General features: G+C 41.3%; 1 protein-coding gene across 1 annotated transcript in view; it reads left to right on the plus strand.

Moving 5' to 3' along the window:
- The first annotated feature begins 5,247 nt into the window (after window positions 1-5,247).
- The window catches only part of Rsu1 (Ras suppressor protein 1), a 180,857-nt gene continuing 159,556 nt past the window's right edge, over window positions 5,248-26,548 (plus strand). The window contains exons 1-3 of the mRNA XM_076872865.1: window positions 5,248-5,422; window positions 5,653-5,764; window positions 26,293-26,343. Coding sequence (XP_076728980.1) covers window positions 5,656-5,764; window positions 26,293-26,343 — 160 coding nt within the window. The 5' untranslated portion in view covers window positions 5,248-5,422; window positions 5,653-5,655. The remainder of the gene's footprint in view (window positions 5,423-5,652; window positions 5,765-26,292; window positions 26,344-26,548) is intronic.

Consider the following 26,548-nt stretch of genomic DNA (forward strand, 5'->3'; position numbering starts at 1 on the left):
ATGGCCAAGTGACAAGTTTCCTGTTCCGAAATTGCACCAGCATGAAGTTCCATTGCCAGCAGTCAAAATTCTGGACAAGTGAACAATCAACTAGTTAACTTTGGTACCAGGGATTCTGGCAGTTAAAACATTGAGATACACCAAAATGTTGTTTTCAGACCATAAGTGGAATTTGAAAGGCCACACTGTAAAATTAATGGGTTTGAGAGTAAAGTGGGAGAACATCTTATTTGGATGTTAGTAGTATTATGCATGGATCCGAAGAAACCCCAAATACACAAATGTGAAGAAAAAGAAATATCTGCTGTCTACAGCTGACCGTATAACAAACTGAGAAAGTCTCCAGATGGTGTCTATATCCACTTCAGATTATTGCCACTTCAGGTAACAATGGGAAGTGTAGACACCCTATTTGAGGAGGAGTTCATTTGGAAACAAGAGCCAAATGTCAACATCACCTCCTCTTTCCAACTTCCTTGTGATTCAGCAACTAAAAGGTTAGTGCTTGACCTCCAAAGGTCAAGCACTAGAACCTTGTTCTAGCATTCCCTTGTGGTCTATCTGATTTCACCCTTCTGGATATTACCCATTCCTAATCCCATGTTGTTTGGAATCCAGTGTTGGGAAATCCTAAGGAGAGGCCACCACGGACCCTCTCAGGGCCCAGTGGGGTCTGCTGATACTTGAGGAATTCTTGTGAAGAATGGGCTAGGAGAAAGATGAGTCATAACAGTTTGAGACCAGGGAATGCCTGGATGTGGGTTCTACTTGTCATAAATTCCTATTAAATTTTAACTCTATTTACGGGAGGAATTAAAAAAAAACGCTACATGCTGACCAGGAGAAGCTTTAATATCAGTAAGTATATTAATAAGAATAAAAATTGGGAACAGAACCACCATTTGACCCAGCTATCCCTCTCCTTGGTCTATACCCAAAGGACTTAAAAACAGCATACTGCAGGGACACAGCCACATCAATGTTTATAGCAGCATAATTCACAATAGCTAATTGTGGAACCAACCTAGATGCCCTTCAATAGATGAATGGCTAAAAAAAAATGTGGCATATATATACACAATGGAATATTACTCAGCAATAAAAGAGAATAAAATCATGGCATTTTCAGGTAAATGGATGGAATTAGAGAAGATAATGTTAAGTAAAGTTAGCCAATCCCCAAAAAACAAATGCCGAATGTTTTCTTTGATATAAGGAGGCTGATTCATGGTGGGATAGGGAGAGGGATCATGGGAGGAATAGATGAACTTTAGATAGAGCAGAGGGGTTGGAGGGGAGAGGGGGGGCATGGGGTAATTAATGATGGTTAAATGTATTGATCATTATTATCCAAAGTACATGTATGAAGACACAAATTGGTGTGAATATACTATGTATACAACCAGAGATATGAAAAATTGTGCTCTATATATGTAATAAGAATTGTAATGCATTCTGCTGTCATATATAAATTTAAAAAATAAAAAATAATAAGAATATCTACATAGCTTCTGCTCTGTGTCAGGCATCATTCTGATATATTATTCACTGAAATAAGCACTAAGAACCATCACTGTATTTCATGGATGAGAAAAATGAGGCAAGGATATGTCATATAAAACTTGAGTAACAGAATGTGATTCTAACCTCAACAACCATAGGAGAATGTGCCTCACATCTGGCCAGAAGGATTAGTTATGAATTAATTAAATATGATGGTCAAACTATTTTGATAGCTTAATTGGAAAAATTGATAGGATAGTGAAAAAACAATGTAATTGCTACCCTATTTTAAATATCATTGCTCTAAAAAATTAGAGACTATACAGTGTTAAAATAATGTAAGTTCTGAAAATTTTTTATTAACCACATCTCCTTATCAATTTAGTTGTAGAAAGTTATTAGGGAAATCAATATGCTAATTGTTAGATATTTGATGAAAATTTTGCTTTTTAAGCTTTAATTTGTGACTTTATATTTATATCCACTTAGTGGCTTGTTATAAATACAGCTATGTTAGCTCTCCATCACTATAATGAAATAGCAAGATAATCAACTTATAAAGAGGAAAGAGTTATTCTGGCTCATATTTTTGTGGTTCTAATGCAGGACCAGTTGGCTCCATTGCTTTTGGGCTGTGGTGAGATAGCACCCCATGATGAGAGCTTACAGCAGAGCAAAACCACTCAATCTCATGGCTAGAAGCCAAAGAGAAGAAGATGAAGGGACCAAGGTCCCACTGTCCCCTTCAAGAGCACATCTTCAATGACTTACAGCCCCCACCAGGCCCAACTTCTTAAACATTCCACCCTCTCCCACTAGCTCCACTGTGGCTACCAATACTTGAACACATCTGGAGAACTTTCAAGATCTCAACTACAGGGATAAAGACTTAAAAACGCACTTTAAAAATTAATGATTTATATTTGAATTTATAATCATATGACAGTTACAGTATGTCTAGTGTCCCCCTTGTTTTGAATCAAGAATCATCCATACTCTATTTCTGATTGGTTTACTCTGTAGATCCAGCCGCTGGAGGAGGTACATTCCTCCTAGTGGGAAATACTGGAGAATAAATTGCATGTAAACATAGAGACTAAGACAGTGATGCTGTGGAGGACACTTAAACTCTGAAAAGCACACACATTTTTGTACATGACCAGATACATATTTTCCAAGACCCCTTTTTTGAACATTTCAAGATGGCAACAGCACAGCATTAAGTCAAGTGGAAGGCCATCTGAATGTGGAGTTCTGTGCATCTGCACAGGTTGCCACCTAGGCCCTGTTTCCATATCGTACAAACTTGGAACCTAGGGACACAGTTCATTAAGCCTCATATCTGTAAAAGTGAAAAGAATTAGAAGAGGGTGACAAGAATTGTGATATCATAGCACAATACAATGTACATATTTGGATTCTGCCTTGGCTTTCTAGCAGAGAAAGTTTCTAGTTTCTTAGAACTCTGAGTGATGGGATGATAGGTACACATTCTAATATTTGGTCCTTGATTCCAGTTCCTGACACAGAGTGCCTAAGCCTGCAGAGTTTTCTGGGTGATAGAAGCATCTCTTATTCTAGTGAGGTGACTCTTGATGGGTTCCTGGATGAAGGAGACTGGACACCAGAAAGACCAAGTCATGGATGGAAGCTTGGAACATTCAGTCCCACCCTCTATTCTCCAAGAATAGGAGATAAGGTGGACGTTGAGTTATAATTAATCATGCCTATGTAATGAAGCATCCATAAAACTCCCTGAAATACTGCATTCATAGAGCTTCCTTGTTGGTGAACATACTTGGAAGGTGGTGCACTCAACTCAAGGCTCCATTCAGGACCCTTACAGACTTTGCCCTATGTATCTCTTCATCTGGCTGTTCATCTGCATCCTTGATCAGATCCTTTATAAATATAGTAAACCAGTAAACACAGTATTTCCCTGAATTCTTTGAGTTGTCCTATCAAATTAAATGAAATTGAGGAAGGGATCATGTGAACTCTATTTATATCATTTGCTAGGTGACAACCCATTTATTACTTGTAGTTGGCATCTGAAATGAGGGCAGTCTTAGACAGTCCTTCACCCATGGAGTCTGACTTTGCTAGAGGTAGTGTCAAAATTGTGGTGAATTGTAGGACACACAGCTGGTGTTTGCTGGAGAATTGCTTGGTTTGTGGAAATACCCAACACACATCTGGTGTCAGATGTTCTCAATATTGAGTGTATGAGAATAGCAAAAACAGTTTGATGCTTCCCATCTCAAACGGAAGTGAAAACAAATTTCTAGAAAATTCTGAAAATGAATGGAAGCATGCTGGCAAATAAAACAGAAATTGTAGCCCAAAATAACTTTCAGAGAGAAATGCAGCAAAGTTGGGAATTGCTGTTCCAGATGTTATCTGTATGAGGGGCTGGCAGGTGCAGTGTGAGAAGTAAAGGAACTGTATCAGTTGGCACTCACAAGCACCATCTCTCTCCACAGGTGAGGGCAGCCCAGTGATGACCTGTAAGCAGAAAACTTGGGTTCCCACTTCCAAAGAAATTTAACAAACAGCCCAGGGAAAACTAATGCTGACCTAACAGGGAAACAAATACGCATAAACGAGAGAGGAAAGAAACCACTCCAATTATTCCCCAAATCAGCTCAGCTCTCCACAGGTGAACATGAAAGAGCCAAGATCAACTAGAAGAGCAAATCTCTCAGCAGCATGAAGGAGAAAGAACTAAATGAACATTAAGCAGGAACCCTTGAATAAACACAAATTAGTAAACAGAAGGGAGGTTTAAAAGCTATTATCCTATTTAAGAGAGAGTATTTATGAAAGTCAAGCCAGGTTACTAGTAGAGAAATGAAGGCAGGGTCCTAATCCAATAGGACTTGTGTCCTGGTAAGAAGAGGAAGTCACACTGGGATGCACTGCACAGGGAAAAGGCCAACTGGGGATACATAGAGAAGCAGCTATCTGCAGGCCAAGGAGAGAGACCTCAGGAGAAATCAAATCGGCTGGCATCTTGTCTTGGATTTCTAGCTCCTAGAACTGTGAGAAAATTAATTTCTGTTCTTAAGCGATGCAGTCTGTGGTATTTTGTTTTGACAGCCCCCAAAGATTTGCCTTTTGAAGTGGCAGACTCCTGGGAGCCATAATTCACGTTTCACAAATGGTTCAATTTTACTTGTAGTTCTTAAACCGGAGAGCGATTCCCGTTTTTCTCGACCAAAAGGTCAGGGGCAAAAAGTAAACAGCAGGCTATCTACAGGATAACAAAAAACAGGACCGCGAGCTGGGGATTCACGCAATACGACTAGTTCTTGTCTCAGTGCAAAGGATGCATGCTTCGGCGAGGGCTGTTAAAGGCACTATTACGGAGAAGGGAGTAGAGAGAATTCCAAGTGGAGCTGCAATTAGAGAAGCAGGACACTGAGAATAATCACTTTTGAAATCCCCAGAGTCACAGTCAGAAACTCTACAACGCTGATGCCCCAAACTTCCCCACTTCCGCCCACAGTACTCCGCCCTTCGACCAACCAACTGAGCATGCGCTGATGCCAGCGCGCATGCGTAGACTCGGATCCAATCGGAATTCCAAACCTGGGAAGGACTGGCTAGTCTCGGCGTGGGGAGGAGTCTCCGAACTAGATAATGGATGTGATTGGCCGGCCTCGGGGTCCACATTCTTTTATGGGCGGGTCCTCACCCTGGAGCCACGTCTAGTAAAGTGTTCTCCTAATTTGGGAAGTGCCCGGCGCTGGAGGGGCGTGGAGCTGAGAGTGGTCCCTTGCGCGCCTGCGCCGAGCTCCGGGACAGGGCGTGTTCCTGTTCGGGTGCCGGTTTTGCACTGATCTAGAGTGCATCCCTTGCCACCCAAGTGCGTCCTGCGGCCATTCTACGTCCCCTCTGTTAGAGGCTGCCCTCTGCGGTGAGTGTGTGTGGCACTGCACCAGGGTTTGCTTCTCTGCCTGGCCGGAAAGGTGCTGAACCCTTCCCAGTCCCCTGCCCCGCCCTGTCCCATCCTCCTCCCCGCACCCGGACCTCTGATGCTCAGTCTCAAGCCCAGCTCAAACTGGAGGGTGGCAGCTGCAGGGTTCTTTCCTTCCACCTCTTTGCCTTCCTGCCATCGCCCACGTGCTTTGTTTTCGTTGGGTACAGAACATGTCCAAGTCTCTGAAAAAGTTGGTGGAGGAGAGCCGGGAGAAGAACCAGCCGGAAGTGGACATGAGTGACCGGGGCATCTCTAACATGTTGGATATCAACGGCTTGTGTAAGTTCTTGGGCAGGCCCTTTCTCTGGATGAATTGGAAGGGGTTCTAAGTTTGCCAGGTAACTGCTGCTCTTGGCAGGAGAGATTATGAAGGTTTAGATCCCCACTCTCTGTAAACAGCACTTGTCCAAGGGAACTTAGAAAGTTTGCAATCAGTTGTTCTGCTCCATCTAGAAAACGAACATGAGAATATAGGATCAGAATCACATAAGACAGTTCCTGCAGTGTCTCATCCGTGGTTTGTGTGAATATATGGCATATGGGTGGATTTGCCACACAGTTTATGTAACAGCCACTTGAGCTTTTGAATTGGAAATCATTTTTAAATCACTCTTCCATTCTCCTGATATAGTCTTTGTGAACAAATGGCACACATAAGTTATATGATTAATAAGACTTCTTGTGCCTGGAATATATGTATGTGTGTGTATATATATATATATATATATATATATATATATATATATATATATATTTACTTTATCCATTTTGTTATTTGTTCTTTTTCGGTTATATCTGACAGTGGGTGTATTTTGACATATTATACATACATGGAGTATAACTTCCCATTCTTGTGGTTGTACATGTTGTGGAGTTACACTGGTCGTGTAATCATATATGAACATAGTGCCTGGAATATTTTAAACATTTCTTGAGTCATTACCTATTTCTGGGTCTTTATTCTCCTAATTTGGTTCATGCTTTTTTTTATTCCTCATTCGCTCTAGTGATGTCTTCCTAACTTATATTGCCTTACTGTTTTGCATTCAGTGTTATTTTCCTTAAAATCAGGAATTGTAAATGCAAATACCTAACAGTGAGGGTAGTCCTGAACTCCATAATTTGTATCCATCTGAATGGGGCAGCTGCTGCACCTGCTACTCAGATCTCAACAGTTTTCACTGTGTGAGGTTGTTAGTTCAGTGTTGGCAGATTTTTTTTTAAGAAGACAAGAATCCATTTTTAAAATATGAAAATTTAAATATGAAATCTCTCAGTTTTTAAGTATTAGCAACTAAGTCAAATATTTGAGCAAGACTTTATAAGTGAAAGAAAACACTTCTTCAGGCTGAATGTGCCTACAGTTTCAACCTTCTCCTTTAAATGCTGTTTGTTCTCCATTAGTGACAGTAGTGCTTCAAATTTCTTGGTGTGACATGCTTGAAAGGTCTTGGCCTTTCTGAATTGGACCACAGTCTTATCCTATCCATGCATCTGGCATCCCAGCCATACTGAACTGAGCACAGTGCTCCTCCTGAAGCAGAATATACCCCATCAGATCTTTGTTCCTTTGAATGTGTTGTTTTCCCTCCTTACACTCTTCCTTACCTGAAATCTTTTTATCCTATCAAGAGTCAGCTCAGTTATCACAGCCTATGCAAAGCCTTCTCTGTCTGCATAGTTCCTCTAGTCACTATGTCCTCTGTCAATTTGGACATGTCTTGCTTCATAAATTATTACATGAGATTATAATTTCTTTTCTTCTTTTGAACTCTAAAAGTCTTTCTTCCCTACTGGGAGATTGGAAGGACTAAAGGTTTGCAATGTTTATGTTTGTGTTCTTTACAATGGTGCCTGGAACACAGTAGGTGTTTGAAAGTACTTTATAAGTAAAAGAATGATGGATTAGGCCAGTGAATTTAGGAGATCCATTCCAGGATGTTATAAGAAACAGAAGCAGACCCTCAAAGATGTTGGATAGCTTGCTAGGCATGGAGAAAGTAGAGTCAGGTTTACTGAAATGAATGATTTGTACCTGGGACATAGATTAGGGTTGATGCTATTGATACATCTTGGCAAAAGGAAAGGGGGTAGAAAGTAGGTGACTTGAATTTGATGATTGTTATAAAAATACGCCATTAATTTTGGTCTTGCCTAGTTAGCCTCCCATCCTTCTTGCCATGTGTTGGTTTTCTGTGGTAGGGATGGATTCTTGGTATCAGCTGCAGAGCAGGTGTCTCTGGTACTGAATTGACAGCTGAGGATCTGGATAATGCCCCATGCTGCCCCTGCCCACTCTGCTGTGGTGATGATCATCACTGAAGACACTGTTGCTGTAAAGAAAGAGGATGGTGAATGGAAAACAAGTGGCTCAGCACAGCTATATCCTGGCCCCCAGCTTTCTGCCCTGCAGTGCCCCTTTTTCTCACAGGGTTGAAGAGAGAGTTAGCTTTCAGCAGAGCAGCTTTGTGCTCCCCAGCTTTTGAAGAGGAGACTTCATGTAATATTTACAAGTGGGGAGTGAGGCTGAGCTATTTCAGTTCAGCTCCATTATCTCTTTGAAGCCTTGGCTTTTATGCAGAAGAAAAGATAGACACTTGCTTCCTAAAAAAGATGTTTCCGGTATAACACTGGGTGGTGAAAAACAAGGTGGTTCTTCAGCTTTCCCCAAAAAGTCACTTAGGAAGAGCCCTGGCATTTCCTGGGAACTTTAGTAGGAGTGAATTTGGAGATCCCACCTCCTCTGGTTTCTGTAGCAATGGCTCAAGGAAGAGGCTACCTGCTGTTCACTCCCTGACTTCTGGACTCCTCAGAGCCTGGAGAGTTCCAGAATGCTCTGCAGAAGCCCATTTCTTCTGGGGCTCATTTATCAGCTGTGCAGACAATCCTTAGTATATACCTACCATGTTAGTCAGTTTTGTGTCCCTGGGACCAAAAGACCTGACAAGAACAACTTGGAGAAGGGAAAGATTATTTGCCTCATGGGTCCAGAGGTTTAGTCTGTGGGTGGCCAAGTCCATAGCTCTAGGCTCAAGGTGAGGCAGCAAGTTATGGCAGAAGGACATGGTGAAGGGATGTTGCTCCCTCCATAGCAGCTAGGAAGCAGAGAAAGGGAGAAGGGTCCCTAAGGAAGATGCACCCTTTCAGGGCACACCCCCAGTGACCCACTTCCTCCAGTTATTCCTTAATTGTCTACAGTTGTCACCCCTTCAGTCCATGTAGTCGAGGATGGAATCATCATCCAATCATTTTACCTCTGAATATTCTGGCATTCACAGGAGCTTTTGGAGGGTACCTCACATCCAGACCGTAACACTTGTATTAAAATATTCAACATGGTTAAAAGTGTCATGTAAGAATTCCCATATTCCTTTATTTGTACAATTTTAACTGTAGCTGTAAAGTTTTACATATTAGTACCTGATTAAACACAGGGAACAATTAACTTGGATGTACAGATAATGTCTGTTTCTTGCATTTCCAGGTTTTCTTTTACTGCCTTGACTTTGTTTAATTTCTCAAAAGATAAAAAAAAAATATTCGGTTTTGAAGATAAGAATGAAGGTTTTATATTTCTTTGAAGCATATGAAATGCCTGGCTTTCTCCTTTTGAGAGTTGAGTCTTATAAATACAGTACTGTACTTCCTTGCAGACAGATGTTTTGAGGAGTTTAAGTACCCAAAGTTTTTTTGATGGGGAAAACAGCTTGGGCTGGAGACAGGCATCAGACCATTCTACTGTTTTCTGCCTTCCCAGCCCAGTTCTAGGGGTGCTCAAGTCCTACCCTGAGAGGTCGTGGGGTTGGGTAGACTGGGTTCAAATTCTGTACATACTACTGTGTAACCTTAGAGAAGCTGCTCAATCCTTTTGAGCCTCAGGTTCCTCATTGTCAGGTGGGGATTAAGTAGTCATTTTGTAGGACTAATTTAGTGTTAAATGCTGCAATGCACATTAAATGTTACCTATTAATATGAGTACCCACATAAAGGCCATAAACCCCAGATGTAACCAAGCCTAGCATAGTCAATTGCCTGAACCAGGAATTAAACTTGTTTAATTAGACTGGGTAAAGAATTGCATCATATGTTGGTGTTTTTGATGTTGCTTATTAGAACATGGATTGTTGGGCACTTTTGCCTTGAGTTCTAATTGCTTTATATAGCTATTTTGTTTTTGCAATTTTTCTAATTCTATTTTCCTTCATTTTTTTTTTTTAAATCGGCATGTCATCTACACGTACACACTGTCCTTAACCACTATGTCCTATGGTCCTATTATTGGATGCTTATGAAAACAAATTGAAGGACTGGGGTTGTGGCTCAGCGGTAGAGCGCTCACCTCGCATGTGTGAGGCCCTGGGTTCGATCTTCAGCACCACATAAAAATAAATAAATAAAGATTGTATCCATCTACAACTAAAAAATAAATATTAAAAAAACCCAAATTGAGCAATTTTTATAGGTGTCCTGTATATAGGACTATGAGACATAATGGGTTACAGTTTCCAAACAATGTTATCCATTTTGTTCTTTTTATTAAAGAGATTTCACTGTGCCTACCCGCTTCACCTGGCTGATAAAGTTGCTTTCCAGGGCTCCTATAATCAGCTTCCATAGAAACAGAGTCCCAGCAGTAGACAGGGGAACTTTTTTTTTTTTTCCAATTCTTTTATTTAAATATTTTATGACTTTTTAATATCTTCAGCGTTATTGCCCTCTCAATGGCCAGGCTTTTATCAGTTTCTTTTCTTTTTTTTTTTTTTTTTTTTGGTCAGGTTAGATTAAACTGTCTTTCAGATAAATCTTTAAAAAGAAAAAATTACTGCAGTTGAGGGAGTGGTCTTTGTAAAGAAGCATGCAAAATAATTGACACATATAATCAGGAGTGGTGCTGTTTCAAAACCTCTTTCAACCTGGAAGTGGCCCTCAGTGTTAGGGAGCATGTTGTCAGTGCAGACTTTTCTTGGCAAGCGAAAGATGAAAGAGTTGGGAAGAGCATGTGATTTTAGCCATAATCTTTATTAAAATCATTTATCCCCCTGTAAGTTGTGTGTGCACGCCAGCCTTTGTTTTGACACATGCCATACCTGGATACCTCTTTTCCCTTTTTTCTGCTAACCTCCTTAGTCCTTGTCAATCAATGCTTGTTGAAAGAATTAATAACTTGTCTATACACATGTCTCCCTTCCTGCATTACCCCTTTTGGAAAGCTCTCCTAGTTTTCTAAATTTTAACTCAAACAACCCAAAACCCAACTTGTTTCTCTCTCTCTCTCTCAATCTTTCTCTCTCTCTTTCAGGTACCAGGGATTGAACTCAGGCACACTTAACGACTGAGCCACATCCTCAGCCCTTTTTATGGTTTATATTTTATTTTGAGATAGTGTCTCGCCAAGTTGCTTACGGCCTCCCTAAGTTGCGGAGGCTGGCTTTGAACTTGTGATCCTCCTGCCCCTGCCTTCCAAGCTGCTGGGATTACAGGCGTGTGCCACCACACCTGGCATAAGTATCCCTTATGTTTCTTCTGTACCTGGCAAGTTGCTTAGGAAGTTTTTTAAAGGAAGACTGTTAATGCTTTTGGTTAAGAGATTTAAAGTCAGCTATGTTAAAAAAAACATTGCAAGGGAGAAGGAACATAAACCCTGTTTCCTCTTATTAGGTTTTTTTTTCTCCTGAACTTTCCAGAGGAAAACTAGTTTGTAACTATGAAGAACATGATAGAACTGTCAAATCTGTCAAATGTTTTTGACTTCAGTACAGGGTAAAAAAATTACAATGTTTCATTAAGATGGGAAATATAGACCAAGAAAAACTGCAACTTAACTAATAATTACATTTTCTACTTTTTTTTTTTTTTCGTATCTTAGCTATGACATATTTTTTGGTAAGCAGTTCTTTTTGTTTGTTTGTTTCTAGCTGTGTGACCTTGAGCAAGTCACCCAACCTCTCCATGGCTCCAGTTTTTTTCTTTTAATCTATAAAATGAGAATAAAGAGTACCTATCTTTATTGAGAGGGCACTCTATACTAAGAATACCTACCCAGTAGACCATATTAGTCCAATATTTGCCATCATTATTTAAAAACTGTTTTATCTGTGATTGTGTAAAAAAAAAATACAAAACAATTTCTCTTTATGTCTTGGAAATCTTGGTGATGGATGGTCTTTGGCAACTTGTCTCAGTGTCTCAACCCCAGGGCACCCATTGCCTTATTCATCATCTGAGTCACAATCCCTGGAAGTTGGATGTGTTGCCAGGAGCAGGAGAAACAAGTACCGCCTCGCTCTGGCAGGTTCAGAGCCCTGACTGTCCAGGAATGGGTGAGGGGTCAGCTGGCACATCACAGGACTCAAGTTGGGATATGTTGCAACTTTAGCTCTGTTGAGAAGGATGGACTTGCATTAAAAATAATCAGCAATTTTTTCAACTGTTAATTAAACACCATAAGTCCTGCAAGAGAGACTTATTGAATGTATTTTCTTTTCATGATGGGCACGTCCAAGCTGAGTCCCTCTGGGCGTTTTCCTCTATATTGAATTTTAAATTATTCAACAGTAATATTTGCTGTGTTAAGAAAACTGTGTTCATTAGATGATAAAAGTTGTAAGATTTTCGTCTTTAAGAAGCCATGACACTACTGTTTTGCCACTGTAACCAACTCTTAATTGCGAGACTCAGTGCTGGATTTGGCATGGGTGGTGACTGAAAGGTGTACCCTGAATCCTCTTTTCAAAAATATACATGGACCTGGTTGGAAAAAAGCCAGAAGATAACAAAGATACACTGTTACAAAGCAAATTCTAGAGATGAGTTCTTGTCTTCTAAAGACCTTAACTTCTTTGCCTAGCAAGTTTACACAGGTTGGTTGGTTCATTTTGTGTTTTTCAAAGCAGAAGAGCAAAGCTAAGTCTGAGGAACAGTCCTTGTAGATCTAGTATATGACTAGCAGGGGTCAGTGTTGCACCTCCGTGCTTAGCTGTCAAGTTCCTTAGACCAGATGCACCATCCTGCCTGCCACCTCTGCAGTTGCTTCTTCTGCCTCTTTCTTCAGTACAAATATAGAATCTCTTAAGGTCTATCATCCATGTACCTCCCTGGGAGAGAAACCTCGCTGTGTTATGGTCAATCTGGTCCAGAGCATCTTTACTGTTGGCGTGTTTCATAGCTGCCTGGCACAAGGCTAATGAGTGGAGGGCTGCTCATCAGCCAGTGTCTTTTCCAAAGGAAAGAGATGGCAGGCCTGGCGTGGTGGAATGCCTGTAATCCCAGGGGCTCTGGAGGCTGAGGCAGGAGGATTGCAAGTTCAAGTCCAACCTCAGCGACTTACTGAGGCTCTGCCTCAAAATTAAAAATAAAAAGGGATAGGGATGTGGCTCACTGGTTAAGTGCCCCTGGATTCAATCCCCAGTAGCAAAAAAAAAAAAAAAAAGAACATGTGGAATGGAACTTACAGTGTCCCCTTAGACAGATTTCCTCAGTGCATGATGCTTAATCATGTAAAACAATATTTTGGATTTGAAGTATTTGAAGTGTTTCTATATCCAGAAAGGAAGATGATAGTTAAACATTCCCTACTTCATTAAGTCCCCAGGGCTTCCATAATAAAATACTACCAACTGAGTGGTTTAAACAGCATAAGTATATTTTCTCACCGGAGGGCCAAGATGGTGCCAGCAGTGATGGTTTCTACCAATACCTTCTCCCTGGCTGGTCTTCCCCTTCCTCCTCACCTGGCCTTTTCCCTGGGCAGGTGTGTCCTTGGCGACTGTGATTTCTCTGTGTGTCTAGCTTCTTCTCACAAGGCTGGCAGTGTGGATTAGGGTGCATCCCGAGGGCCTCCTTTCAACCTAATCAACTCTTCAGAGGCCCTATCTTTAGATACAGTTGTGGACTGAGGTACAGGGTTTGGGGCTTCAACATAGAAATTTGGGGGGTCTCCATTCAGCCCATATATCTGCATTGGAGGTGCCCACAGATACATCCCAAGAGCCCCACCATGGTAAGTGCTTTTCACATCATCCCCTCACCCTTGGTCTTGCCTGTGCTAGGTGAGCGCTCTCCCTGCGGGCTCTTCCTCCAGCCCACAAATGACTTTTTAAATGTCTTTTTTCCTTTTTGCCTTGTTTTGAAATATTGGTCACAATTTTGGTATGTTTTCAGGGCATAGTTTTTCGATAATGGGATTTCATTATCAATGAGGATGTTATTCTGTAGCTTATTTTCTTAGATAATAAATTCATGGAGTTGGCGTTGATATTTTTATGGTCTTTTAAATAATGAAATTAGTTTTCCTAAACTTTCAGAAGGGACCTTGGTTCTGCATATCCTTTCTCACTTTCTCCTCTGTGGTTTTCAGGTAGTTTTGGTACCAGGGATTGAACCCAAGGTTGCTTAACCACTGAACCACATCCCCAGCCCGTTTTCGTTTTTATTTTGAGACAAGGTCTTGTTAAGTTGCTTAGGGCCTCACTAAGTTGTCGAGGCTGTCTTTGAACTTGTGATCCTCCTGCTTCAGCCTTCTAAGTGCCTGGGCTTACAGGCATGTGCCTCCGCATCTGGAAGTTTTCATGTAGTTTTAAGAAATATAGCAGCTGGGCTTTCAGATGACCTGGCTCATTCTCCTCCCCACCTTTACGGGCCTGTGTTGGGCTCTATTATTTCTTCTTTCTTTGGTTTAGATTCTAGGGCTGGTGCTGGGAGGGAGTCCTCAGCAGTCAGTTTCCAGGTTACAGGGGTTAGACATTTATGACAGTCCCCTGATCTGCAGTGCATAAGCCCTTGCTAATTCTAGCTGCTCTTCTCAAATCTGTCTTTCTCTTGACTTTGGCTCTTTTGGGGTTCTCTGTCTCAGGATTGTTGGATGCCCCTGTTTCTCTCTTTTCACCATGGATGTTGTTATCATGTGGTCTTGTGGCTATTGGTGTTTTGTACCCACCTACTTATATTTGGAGTTTGTAGGGATGCTTTATCCCTTAGTTTTGAGGTACTGTAAAGTTTTGATTGCTATCCAATGAAGATTTTTATGTGGAGACTCAAGATTCTCAGATATGTCTTCATGCCGCTGCCAGCTTCCCAGAATGCCATGTTGTTTTTAACCTAGCGGACGAAGGATTTGGTCTTGAAGTTCTTTCTGCTACAGGCACCTGTGTCTTCTGGCCTGAGTTTTGGGATCCTGAGCTCTCTCAAAGCCCACCGCCTGTTCTACAACACAGGCGTGGTCTTTGCTGAGTTTTCTGAGGATTTCACTATTAGCAGTGAAATAGAGATTACATAAAGGACTAAGCCACACACACAAAAGACCCATGGAAAGGGGACTTGAATAAAAACAGGGTTTTCCTCTCACATCAGACTTCAGAGTAGGTGTCCCAGGTCAGTGGACCTTGTTGCCCTGTGGCACTCAGGGACCTTGACTGTTTTCCATTCTTTTCTTTGTGCTATGGGGGACATTGTCCTCATCTGCTTGCTCAGAGCTGGGTGAGTGGCACTTGGAGATTGTAGCTCATCAAGTGACTGGACAGTGGAGCGTCTCAGTTTGGAAGTGGCCCAGGTCACCTGCTGCAGATTCTCTTGCTAAGGATTCACCATGCAGATAATGATTTAGTTTATGTTCTGCACCAATTCTGTAGTCCCTATTTCTCTAGTTATTTTTTATGGTCTGAAGCTTATAGTCTGGAATGTTCCTCCAAAAGGGTCAAGAGAATAATATCCCCAGAGTTCTTACACATTGATGATAGATACAATTTGTGCCCTTTTTGCTTGAAAGTCAGTTTGAATGGATATAAAGATTCACAGTTTCTTTCCTGGAGTGTTGCAGATATGTTATATTTTGTTTTCTTCTGGCAAAAAAAAAATGTTGCTGTTTATAAGTCTAATGATAATCCATTTTTACTGTGTAAACTGCTGCTTTTTTTCATAGATGCTGAGATTTTTTTAAAACTGCAAGTCCAATGGTATTAGTTTCCTGAGGCTGCTGTAACAAACTACTACAATCTTAGTGACTTAAGACATCAGAGATATATTAACTCACCGTTTTGGAAGCCAGAAGTATAAAATCACGGTGCCAGCAAGATCACACTCCTTGCAGAGGCTTTCAGGGAAAGTTTATCCTCTCCTGTGGAGGGGAGCCTGGGCAGTGTCCTCTGCACTGGGCAGCCCCACATCCAGCTAAAACTTTTCTACCAGTCAAGAAAGGAAAACTGGTGAGGGTGGACAAGGGAAGTGTTCAGTTCTCTCACTCCTCTCCCCGAGTGCCAACTTTTTTGACTTGGAGACTTGGGATCTCTATCAAAGGAGAGACTCATATTGTTCTAATCATTCTTACTTGTTTCTTCCAGTCTATCCAAAGAGATCTACAGAGAGTAGCAGTTCAGAACGTGGGCTTTGGAGGGCTGGCCCTTATTAATTATCCCAGCCTTGCAGTTTATTAATCATGTGTCTTTAGAAGACTTAGCATCTTTGTGGTTCAATTTTTCTCCTTGGTAAAATGGGGAGACTATGGTTCTCCTCAAATGAAGGTTAATGTGTATGAATGATCACAATGATCCATAATTAGGAAATTTTATGTTTGGTACCCTGATATGTAGTCTGTTTTCTGGATCACATAGTGGGGGCTCTGGTGAGGCAGGAGATTTGGGGGTAAAGAGTCAAATGTGTCTGTGGAATGAAGATCTGATGAGGGTTTGTGGGTGCTGTGAGTGGCCTGTTTTTTTCTCCGGGTAACGTGTGCTGAAGGCAGGTGGGATAGATTGTCATAGGATCGTGGGAAAAGACCATGTGCAGAAGAGATCTGAGGAGGCCCCACAGCTGGCCAGAAGGAGCAGACCCTTGTTAGACTCTGGGTGCAGTTGACCATGAGTGTTAATCCAAGTACTAGTTACAGGATTGGAGAAGGCAGCAGTTGGAGGGCAGGATTAGGGATGATATAGTGAGAAAAGCTAAAAGCCAAGGTTAGAGACAGTGGATGAGCTGCCCAAAAGACCAGATCATGTCTGGGTGTTGGTGAGACCAGGTGGCACACGGTGGTCCTCAGATATTTAGTGACTATGGAAGGACATACAGCTCTCTAGACTCTGAGAACCATGTGGCTTTTGGGCAGGTGGTAGATCTAGGATTGCACCTCCTCCTGCCTTATCTGAAGGGGACTTGCCTTTGTCACGGACTCCTGGGCAGCTTCAGGTAGGATGCAGGGAGGAAGAAGGAGGTGGAGGCAGAGAGCAGCCACTCAGGGGAGTGGATTGAGGAAGCAGAGAGCCTCAGAAGGTTGCATGTCATCTGCAGGGATGCATGGGAGCTGAGAACACACCGTGGTGTCCAAAGTGGACTATTGCACTAAGCAATAGTGCCCGAGTCTTATCTTTGGCACAAAAATAAACCTACAACTTAAACTCCTTTTTGTCTTTTGGATACCATGGAATGGCATGCCTTTAGCATCCAGTTAGCACATTGTGGATGCCACCAGGGGCATATTTGTTTGCCTGGTAAAGCAGTGTCACAATTACCCTGTTTCTTGTTTGAAAATGACTTTCAAGGATTCCCTTTGCTTCTCACCTCTGAAACCATGACCGAGTTCCTGAACCTGCCAGGGCCTCTTTTTTTTTTTCTTCCTCTAAATCTGGGAGAGAGGCAGGTAATACAGATACTACCCTATAGAGTTATCAAGAGGAAAAGACGAGTTAATAAAGTTCTTTGAACTGCACAGCTGCATGTGAGCATTAGCTGTCACAGTTATTATTTCAGAACAGTCTATTGAAGTACCAAGTAAGATAGAAGTCTTGGTCCCTTTTCTCATTTACTTGTTGCACAGAATCAAGTAATTGAATCCAGCCTTTCATTTTAAACATGAGGAGTTTGTGTTCTAGGAAAAAAAAAAAAAAAACACCCAGTGATTTTTCTCAGGATCTTGCTGCATTAACAATGTGGGTCTCAAAACTGCTGTGAACTGCACATTCTTTGCTTTGAGTCACTTTATGTAACTGTCATATTTTATTCACAATAGAAAGTAATTTTCTGTTCAGGTTTATACCATTTTTACTATGCTAGGAGTTAATACTGTCTTATAAAGAATAGTCCAACCAGATGTGAATATTGTTTTCCCAGTTCAGAAGTAATAAACTATTAAGAATTAGAATCGGGAAACCATGATTGTAGTCTCAGTTCTGACCCTAGTATACTATGGAACATTGGAAAAAAATAACTTTACCACCCTGGATCATCTGTAAAATGAGGATTTTATTTTCTTAGATTTTAAGGGTGCTGTGGTTTGAATGTGTTCCCTAAAGTTAATGCCTGAGACACTTTATCCTCAGTTCAGCAGCCATGGGAGGTGGAGCCTAATAAAAGGTAGTCAGGCTCTGAGGACTCTGCCTTTGTGAAGGGATTAATGCCATTATCTCTCAGGAGCAGGTTGTTACAAAAGTGAATTTAGTCCCCTTTTGTTCTTTTTGCTTTCACCATCTCTTGCCTTTCTGCTTTCTGCCATGGGATAATGCAGTCAGAAACCTTTGCCAGGTACAGGCCCCATGACTTTTGACTTTCCAGCCTCCAGAACTGTTAAGAAGTAAAATGCTTTTTGTTTTAAACTGCTGAGTTTGTAGTATTTTGTTGTAATGATGTAAAGTGGACTAAGACATTGAATTCCTTTGGCTCTGGCACTCTACAATTATGATTTGCAAAAATGCATATATTATATGTTCATAAAATATGTTAGAAAAGTTAGTAGATATGAACAAGTGAACAAAAGGAAAACAGAGGAGAAGGAGAAGGAGTTGTTGTTGGTATGTAGGTAGGCAGATGTGGAATTAAATTGACTTTGGTTCTTAAAGATTTTCTTAATCCTGAAAAACTTTCAAGCATTTCCCTTTTACTGAGAGTTTTAGCTCAGTTTTTTTTATAGTATTCATATTCTGCATATTAGTAAGGATTCTTCAGAGAGCTAAAGCCAGTGGGCTACATAGAGATGCATACATATATATAGGGGCAATGTTTTATAAGAATTGGCTCATGTGACTACGATGGTCAGGAAGTTCCTTTATCTGCCATCTACAAGTTGAAAGCTAGGCGACTTGGTAGCATAATTCAGTCCTATGCCAAAGGCCTGAGAACTGAAGAAAGTGGAAGTAATGTGGGTTGCTGATGTAATTCCTAAGGTCTGAAGGCCTGAGAACCAGAAACTCTGAGGTCCGTGGAGCAGAAGAAGATCTGCATTTCAGTTCCAAAGGAGAGAATTCACCCTTCCTCTGCCTTTTTGTTTTGTTCTGGACCTCAGCACATTGGATGTTGCCTCCTACATTGGTGAGGGTAGATCTTTCTTACTTTACTAGTCTCTTTCCAAAGCACCTCACAGAGATACCCAGACATACTTTTTTGCTAGACATCTGGACATCCCTTAGTCCAGTCAAATTGGCACAAAAAAATTAACCTTTGCATTCTGTATTGCACCCTAGTATTTTATTTTAACCCATTATTACAGAGTAAGATTATTGAGGGCAGGAACCATCTCTCTTTCACATTCCATCACTGTCATACCTACTAAGTTCAGTGTTTTGCAAAGTAGTTGTTATTAACTGAGTTTTGTTAATATTATCCTGCTTAAACATAGACAGGAATTAATGACTGTGTATCTTAGAAAGTATGGTTTTTCTTTGTATGTTTTCCCAAAAGAAAAGCATGAAATGATGTGTTTGGGCAGGAATGATATGGGCTGTACATTTTTTTTTTTTTTAAGTTACTGGGTATTGAATTCAGGGGTACTCAATCACTGAGCCACATCCCCAACCCTATTTTGTATTTTATTTACAGACAGGATCTTACTGAGTTGCTTCGTGAACCTTGCTAAGGTGCTGAGGCTGACTTTGAACTTGCAGTCCTCCTGCCTCAGCCTCCTTAGTTGCTGGGATTACAGGTGTGCACTACCTCACCCAGCTGGGGTCTACATTTTTTATAACATTGCTTCATATCCCAGTGGACTCAAAGTCCCCAGTTTGTCACCAGCTCATGGAGGGTTCTCAATACATGTGATTTTTCTGCTCTTATGTGTAGAAAAAGGTATTACATTATTGTCACGTGTGGTAAATTGCTTTTTTTGTTGAATGAAGGGAGAGTTAATTGTGGTGAGTAGACTCTTTATCTGTAAATAGTAGAAGTCACTCAAGTGACCATTTTTTTTGAAAACACCACTAAAGAGTTTCCAACCCTGAACAGTTGTGAAATAAAGAAAAACCTTTATACCACACTGAATTCTTAAAAAATTCTGAATTATGAACAAAATTCAAAAGGAATGCTTTTCCGCTTCTGGGTGTGTTGATGAATATGATATTAGCATTATATCTTGTTATCAAACATTTTATTGTCTGTCTTCATTTTAATATACTGTCAGAACCTGCATATTTAAGATGATCTGAATGTGTATCCTACTACCAAGGGTGAAATAACTTCAGCCAGGCGACACAGGCAGGCATCTTAATCACGCATCATGAAGATGCAAAATCTAAATTGCTTAGCATTGCTTCACGGTGCTGACATCTGACCAGCACCCACATTCTTGGGCCATCAATAAATCAGGGCCATTTAAGGCTCTCTCTGTTTCTAGCCCACCTGCAAGTCAAAATGGAAAAGCTATTTGGACTGTCCTTATAGTAAGTTCAGATTAATTCTTCTTTGTAGTCTACAACTTTGGGTGGATTTGAATTAACACAGGGGCCTCTAGGTGCAAATCCAGAGGGTAATACTCACCAGGCAACCTGTGAATGGTGTCCCCATAGAGTTGTCAAACAAGTGGCCCTCCTTGAGCATCCCAGGAGGTATGATGGTTCTTCCAACTGATGTTTACATTTCATGCCACAAGCACCATCAAAAAATGGTAAATCATTTACCTTGTGATGATAGCAATACCTTTCTTTCCAGTTGCTTCCATTCGGAATGCGTAGTCCGGGAAGTGAACTGGTGATTATGGTCCTGTTTTTGTGACCAACTTTAATTTGGAACCGAAAGATGGCCACTTCTAACCTGTGATAGGATTTCAGAAATGTTCCAGTTCGACATCATTTTTCTGTGTTTCAAGTCTTATGTTATTTTTTCCCCTCCTTTGGATGTAAATGTTATTCTGTTAAACTAGAACTTTTCCCCCATCCCTAAATTGCTACCACAGGGATAATTTGCTTTCTAATTTGCTCACTTGAAAGCAGTAGAGGCAGTTTCCACTGTGCCACATTTTTGTGATATGTGAGGTTATTTTGAAAATAAGTCTACAGTCATCTTAGTAACTGAGATTTCATCCAGCTGTTTTTTTTTCTTATGCTGTCTACTTTTTGCAGTAGAAGAAGGAAAAACACGGAACCTATTTTGAATAATAATATCTGCTTCTGGGTTTATTTGGAAACACTGATTCCTTTTCTAGGATTTTTTAGTTAGTTGTTTGATTTTTCTGAATTTCCTTTTTCAAAATCCTGGCCACCCCTCTCCAAGTTCTGCACCTTCTCTGGGTTGCAATCTATGCTCAGAAAAGCCTGGGATTTATTCTGCAATTCCCATTTTCCATGTGTCCTCCAGGTGCCAGCTCCAGTGCATTGTGCACTCTGTACCCAAAAGTCTCTTGAGGTAGCATCTATAAGAAGGAGCATCTCCTCCTGAATGGTCACCGTCCCTTTTGCTCTGCTTCTCTTGAGGCTGTGAGCCTTTTATGTTGTCATTTTAAGTTGTTGGTGCATGTTCTGTGTTCCCAGAATTGGATGACCACTGTGAGAGGGATAGGTATATCCCACACTACCCAGGCCAATCTGGAAGGGTAGTCAGTGATCCTTCTGCTAAGAGATTCTAGGAGAATCTCTGAGGTAGAGATTGGAGATTGATTGCTGTTCTGAATGTGATCAGTAAGATCCAATCGATAAAGGACCTGGATGTTTACTTGATTGTCTTTTGATTGAACCAAACGGTTCTTTTCTGAGCCCTTCTCCACTCATTCCTTCTTGGCTACAGAATAAACAATCATAAGTCATCTATATAACGCCAGCAACCCTACCTTAACCCCAGTCCCTGCATGGACACCTCCTTCCCAACATTTCTGTTTCCCACTGTTCATTTTGGTCTGGTCCAACGTCCACCCACGTAACACAACTAAAGAAGGTGGAGATAGAATGATAGCCTCGGTACATTTGGCCAGTGATACGTTTAACTGTGTATGTTGGCCCACTTTCTAGTCAATTAGTTGAATTTCGAATATATTCTACTATGAAAATACCCGTGAAAAATAGAGTTGAATATTGCTTTAGGAATTTCGATAGCACTTTGTTCTCAGCGTTCTGTTGGGGCTCATTCTTGACAGATTGTGGTTAGCAGGACCCTTAAAATATGTCATTAACACAACAGAAAATCTGCCAGTGTGTGATTATGGTCAGCAAGGCACCGAGAGCAGGTCACTGGGTATGGCCTGCTTCCATTTCTTTGGCATGTATGACTAGGGTTGTTTTTGTACTTTGAAATAACCTGTTCTATTTTGGTAGACCTTTTCTTCCTTCTTTTTGAACGGCACAGTTTCTGTAGGAGACTCACAATGAACCAACCATTCCCAAGTGGAAGGAGTGGCGGGCTGCGTCAATACGTCTGTTGCTACTTGGTGTGTGCTGCTTCTGGGCTTTGTGGGTTTCTCTTGATTGTGCCCAACTTAACTGCCCTCCCTGCAGATCCAGCCTGCAGGCCATTGTTGCCCTCAATCTTATTCTCAAAGCGCTTTTATTGACTTTTTCTTTTCTGCTCTGATTTTTCTCCATCTTGCCTACTGTACCTGGTAGTCCTCTAACAATAGTGAGAAAGAAAAATACATTCCGGTGGTGTGGTCAGGGGCAAGCAGCAAGTGTTTCATTAAAGAAGAAGAAGAAGAAGAAGAAAAAAAGCCTTCCAACTTTGTCACTTTCTTTCCTACTAAGTGTTTGTTGACAGAACAGGAGAAATGATTGAAAGAACCAGCTTTCCCTAATTAAATCTGTCACTGTGAACTTTGCTCTTCATGGAGAAGAGCAGAATTTTTCTTTCTAATTAGTTACTTGTGATTTCTCAGGAAAAATTAAGGCAGAAGGAGATAGGAAGGTTATCAACGTTCTTGTGTCATCAGAATCTATTTCTTTGACAGTCAGATGACAGTGCAAGAAATTGCCAATTGTTGGCTAGTTTGGGTTTGTCCCATCTTTCTTGGTAATAAAACCCTTATGAGGCTGGTCTTTCGTTGCCTGGAATATAAACTGTTTCCCAGCCACCCTTTTAGCTAGGTATCACTGTATTACTGAATTTTGATTAATGGCTTATAAGTGGGTATTGCCATGTTCAACTTGTTTCAAGTGTCCTTAAGGATGGAAACTGCTCACTCCTTTCCTTCTTCCTGAGGGGAGATTAAGGTGGATGACTGACTCCATGCTGACATCTTGGACCTGGAGGTGTGCCCTAGATGATGTATAGGACATCTTGAGCTCTATCTTAGTAGTTTAGCTTGTTGTAACAAGAATACCATAGACTGTGAGCTTTAAATAACAGAGAATTGTTGTTCACAGTTCTGAAGTCTGCATGCCCAAGGTTAAGGTGCCAACAAATTTGTTGTCTGGTGAGGGCCTTTTCCTTGTTTTCACTGGTGGAGAGAGACCACAAACACTCAATTCACGCAGGGATGGCCAAGCAGCCAGTCACCAGGAGTGTGTGGACTGTGTGCACATGAGAAAGAAACTCCCGTGTAATCCCTGTTATTTGTTGTTGCTCCCACATGAAGCTGGGCATAATCTTAACTGATTCATTGGACTCTTTTTAATCTTGTGTGGTGTCAGGGAGTCTTTTGAGACTTTTTTTTTCCATATCGGATTCTCATCTCAGAAAAGGATTGCTCTATCTAGTGGACAAGAAAATCTGAACTCTTACTAATAAAAATGTGTAAGATTTTCCACGACATCTGGAGTCTTAAACATCATATGGGAAGCTGCCATCATGATTCTTTTTAAAAACCCCAGAAATAATCTTGTTTCTCTTGAACTCTTTCCTCCCTGTTCTTGTAGTTAGCTATTGTTTGGGACAGACAAAGAGAGACCCTTTTTGGGGTGACCTAGGATGGAACGTGGGAACAGGTGATGGTGAGAACAGCCCTGTTGATGGGGAAGTTTGAACCTAGGCAGGACAAGGGAAAAGCCTGGTGAGGGGGAGCCAGGCATGAGAGTCAGTCTCTGAGCTAGATGAGGAGGGTATCCGAGCCGGAGGAAGGGCGGGAAGGGCGGGTTGTTACCATAGTTGTGCACACGCCCAGTAGTTGGAAGCGTTCCCCAGGTTCATCCTCATTAGGACTTAGTGAAGTGGTCACTCAGTAGAAGAAGGTAAGATCAGGTAAGCACCGGTGCCCAAGAGGCTCCCTGATGCAGCTCCCCAGGGTCACTTCCTAGGTGCACAGAGCACATTTCATTTCCAAGTTACAAACCATCAGGACATGTGGGAGGAATCTTGGTTCCAGGAGCTTCTGGTCCATAACGTCAGCAGTGCCTTGTATGCTTGCGTGGTCATGTGGGCCTCCTAGACTCTGCAGCCAGGTATGGGCCACAGGTCTGCACATCCCTGAGGGGCATCAGAGGTGTTTCCAACTTGAAGATGGGTCACTGGTGACTGTGAATCAGTACTGGTGTACTTGGAAATGAGCAAGGAAATGCGCCCCAGTCTTGTTGTAAGAGAACTTTATTTTATGCAGTTATATATAGGGATGAAATAGGTAATAATTTAACAATAACCTAAGTAGATAGGTTAAAGGTAAAGGTAATAACTGGTACCCAGAGTTTGGCTTACAAACCACATTTCTCACAGAAAAGAACCAGAGCTTATTGGAGAAATTGCTGATTTGTGGACTGTGTCAGAAAAAGTGCAAGATAAGCCTGAATATCAGAAAGCAAGGATGTGCTTAAAGAAGGATAGGGACATGTTGAAAGGACTTAGAAGCCAGCATAGATAGACTCCATATGAGACACTGTTTGAGCATCAACATAAATAGTAAGGGATCATAATCCCTTGACTAAAATAGGAAACCACAAAACCATATGAAGACAAAGAAAATCATATTTTAAAATAAACACTGTTGCCATTTTAGTCTGAATATTTCTTTGTCGTGGGTTGGTCCATCTTGTGCTTTGTAGGAAGACGTTCATCAGCATCCCTGGCCACTGCCTGCTGAACCAGTGCCATCAGTAGAAATGTAATGCAACCACAGTAGGACCTTTAGATTTTCTAGATTGGGCAGCCTCATCAGTTTTGATCTCTGGTGCAGGTGGACAGAGTGTGTGTTGAAGGGAGCGTTCTCCTCTCCAGCCAGGAAGCAGAGAAAGAGGGCAGTAGGGGAAGAGACCAAGGTCACTCAGGCCCCTTTGAGGACACACCCACAGGGACCGAAGGATCTCCCACTGGGCCCACCTCTTGAAGGTCCACAGCATCTCTCAGTGTCTCAACCGTATCTTCAGGATGGACCTTTTGGGGGACACTCATCCAATTCCTAGGGAGGACATAATGTGAAATGATGTGACCTGCAGTTTACCCAGTTGGTTGTCCACGTCAAGGAGAGAGAAGGCCACAGAAAAAAGGAGGCCAGAGAGATCTGACTGCAGGCAACACGGACCAGACCGGGAAGTGGCTCTTTTCATAAAAGAAGCAGCTGTGGGTTTTCTGGGGTGGGGGCTCATGGTCACATGTCAGATTGACTTCTTTGATTATGAGGGTTCTAATGTTTTGGTCTGTAGGAAGTATGCCCACAAGTTGTAGGGCCTCAGGCCAGCCGCTGGATCTCAGAGCTTTAGGCCAGGAAAACACATTTTTGGATTATATTTTGAACTTTTCTATAACTTTGTGATAACGTTAAAACAAAACAAATAAAAAAGCATACAAAAGTTGTAATCAGGAGTGATTCATGCTCATTATTTCCTAAGTATGCTGGGATACAGATCCAACCTTGAGACTATTTTTGAAAACATTTTTTTTCCTTATTATTTCTTTAAGGAAAAATCTCTAGTGCATTAAAAGAATGTTCTTATAGAGAGAATATTGGAAAAAGTTCTAGGTCTCTTTTTTACATAAATGGTGTGCATATATGAAGCTGCCCACAGTGAAGTTTTAGAACCTAAAGTGGAAGGGTTCCCTCCCCCTCCCCTCTCAAATTTGTGTGGATCTGTGTATATTTTCTTTCTTTACAGTTAGAAAAAAAATATTCTTTTGCAAATGTAATCTCGTTGAACAGATTAAACATCATGATAATATTTGAAGCTGGTAAGCAGTCTGCGTTTTAAACTGAGTCTCTGAAATGTCAACCAAAATATGTGTAGAGGAAATCGTGAGGGCTTTTTCCCCCTGATCATCTGACATGCATGGAGAGTTTCTGGATGATGGTGGACGGTGGACCGAGATTAACACGTGCTGCCTCTGTTTCAATATGGTGAAGCATAGGTGAGGCCTTGTGCTACTCTGTACCTTGGCTTTTTCTGAGTTGCACATGTTTTGGAGATAGATGGACAATATTAGGCCCCAAGACCAGGTCGCCAAGCATAGCTAAGTGGCCCTTATAAAGTTTGAACCTGTGACATTAATCTCATTAGCTCTGACTTGCTGTGCTAATTGCACCTTTGATTGCGTCACTCTTCTTCATTTGGTTTAACATTTAGCCGATAGTCTTATGAATCCAGTTTCCATTTTGAGTGGTACCAGTTCAACTTGTAAAGATAATTTAGCAGTTTACCTGCTGGGGGCACAAGTATAATTTGGATACATTTCCTGAATGTGATTTTAAATTTTTTTTCTGTTTCTTTTTACAGTCTCCTTGTCCCACATCACACAACTGGTCCTCAGCCACAACAAACTCACAAGTAAGTTCACTTTGTCTTTTTTGTTATAAAGTTTCTCACTTTGGGAGAATGTTATGTATGGTACTGCTGATCCTGTTGTTAACTTTAAAGAAACTAATGAAAAATGCTTTGGGGGAAATTTAAAGTTTATTTAGTGGACAACTAAGAAATATGAGCATGGTGTCTTCCTGTATTTTATAGTCGACTCAGCTATCAAAGAACTCTT

Source organism: Callospermophilus lateralis, chromosome 13 (genome assembly GCF_048772815.1).
Source record: "Callospermophilus lateralis isolate mCalLat2 chromosome 13, mCalLat2.hap1, whole genome shotgun sequence".
NCBI lineage: Eukaryota > Metazoa > Chordata > Mammalia > Rodentia > Sciuridae > Callospermophilus > Callospermophilus lateralis.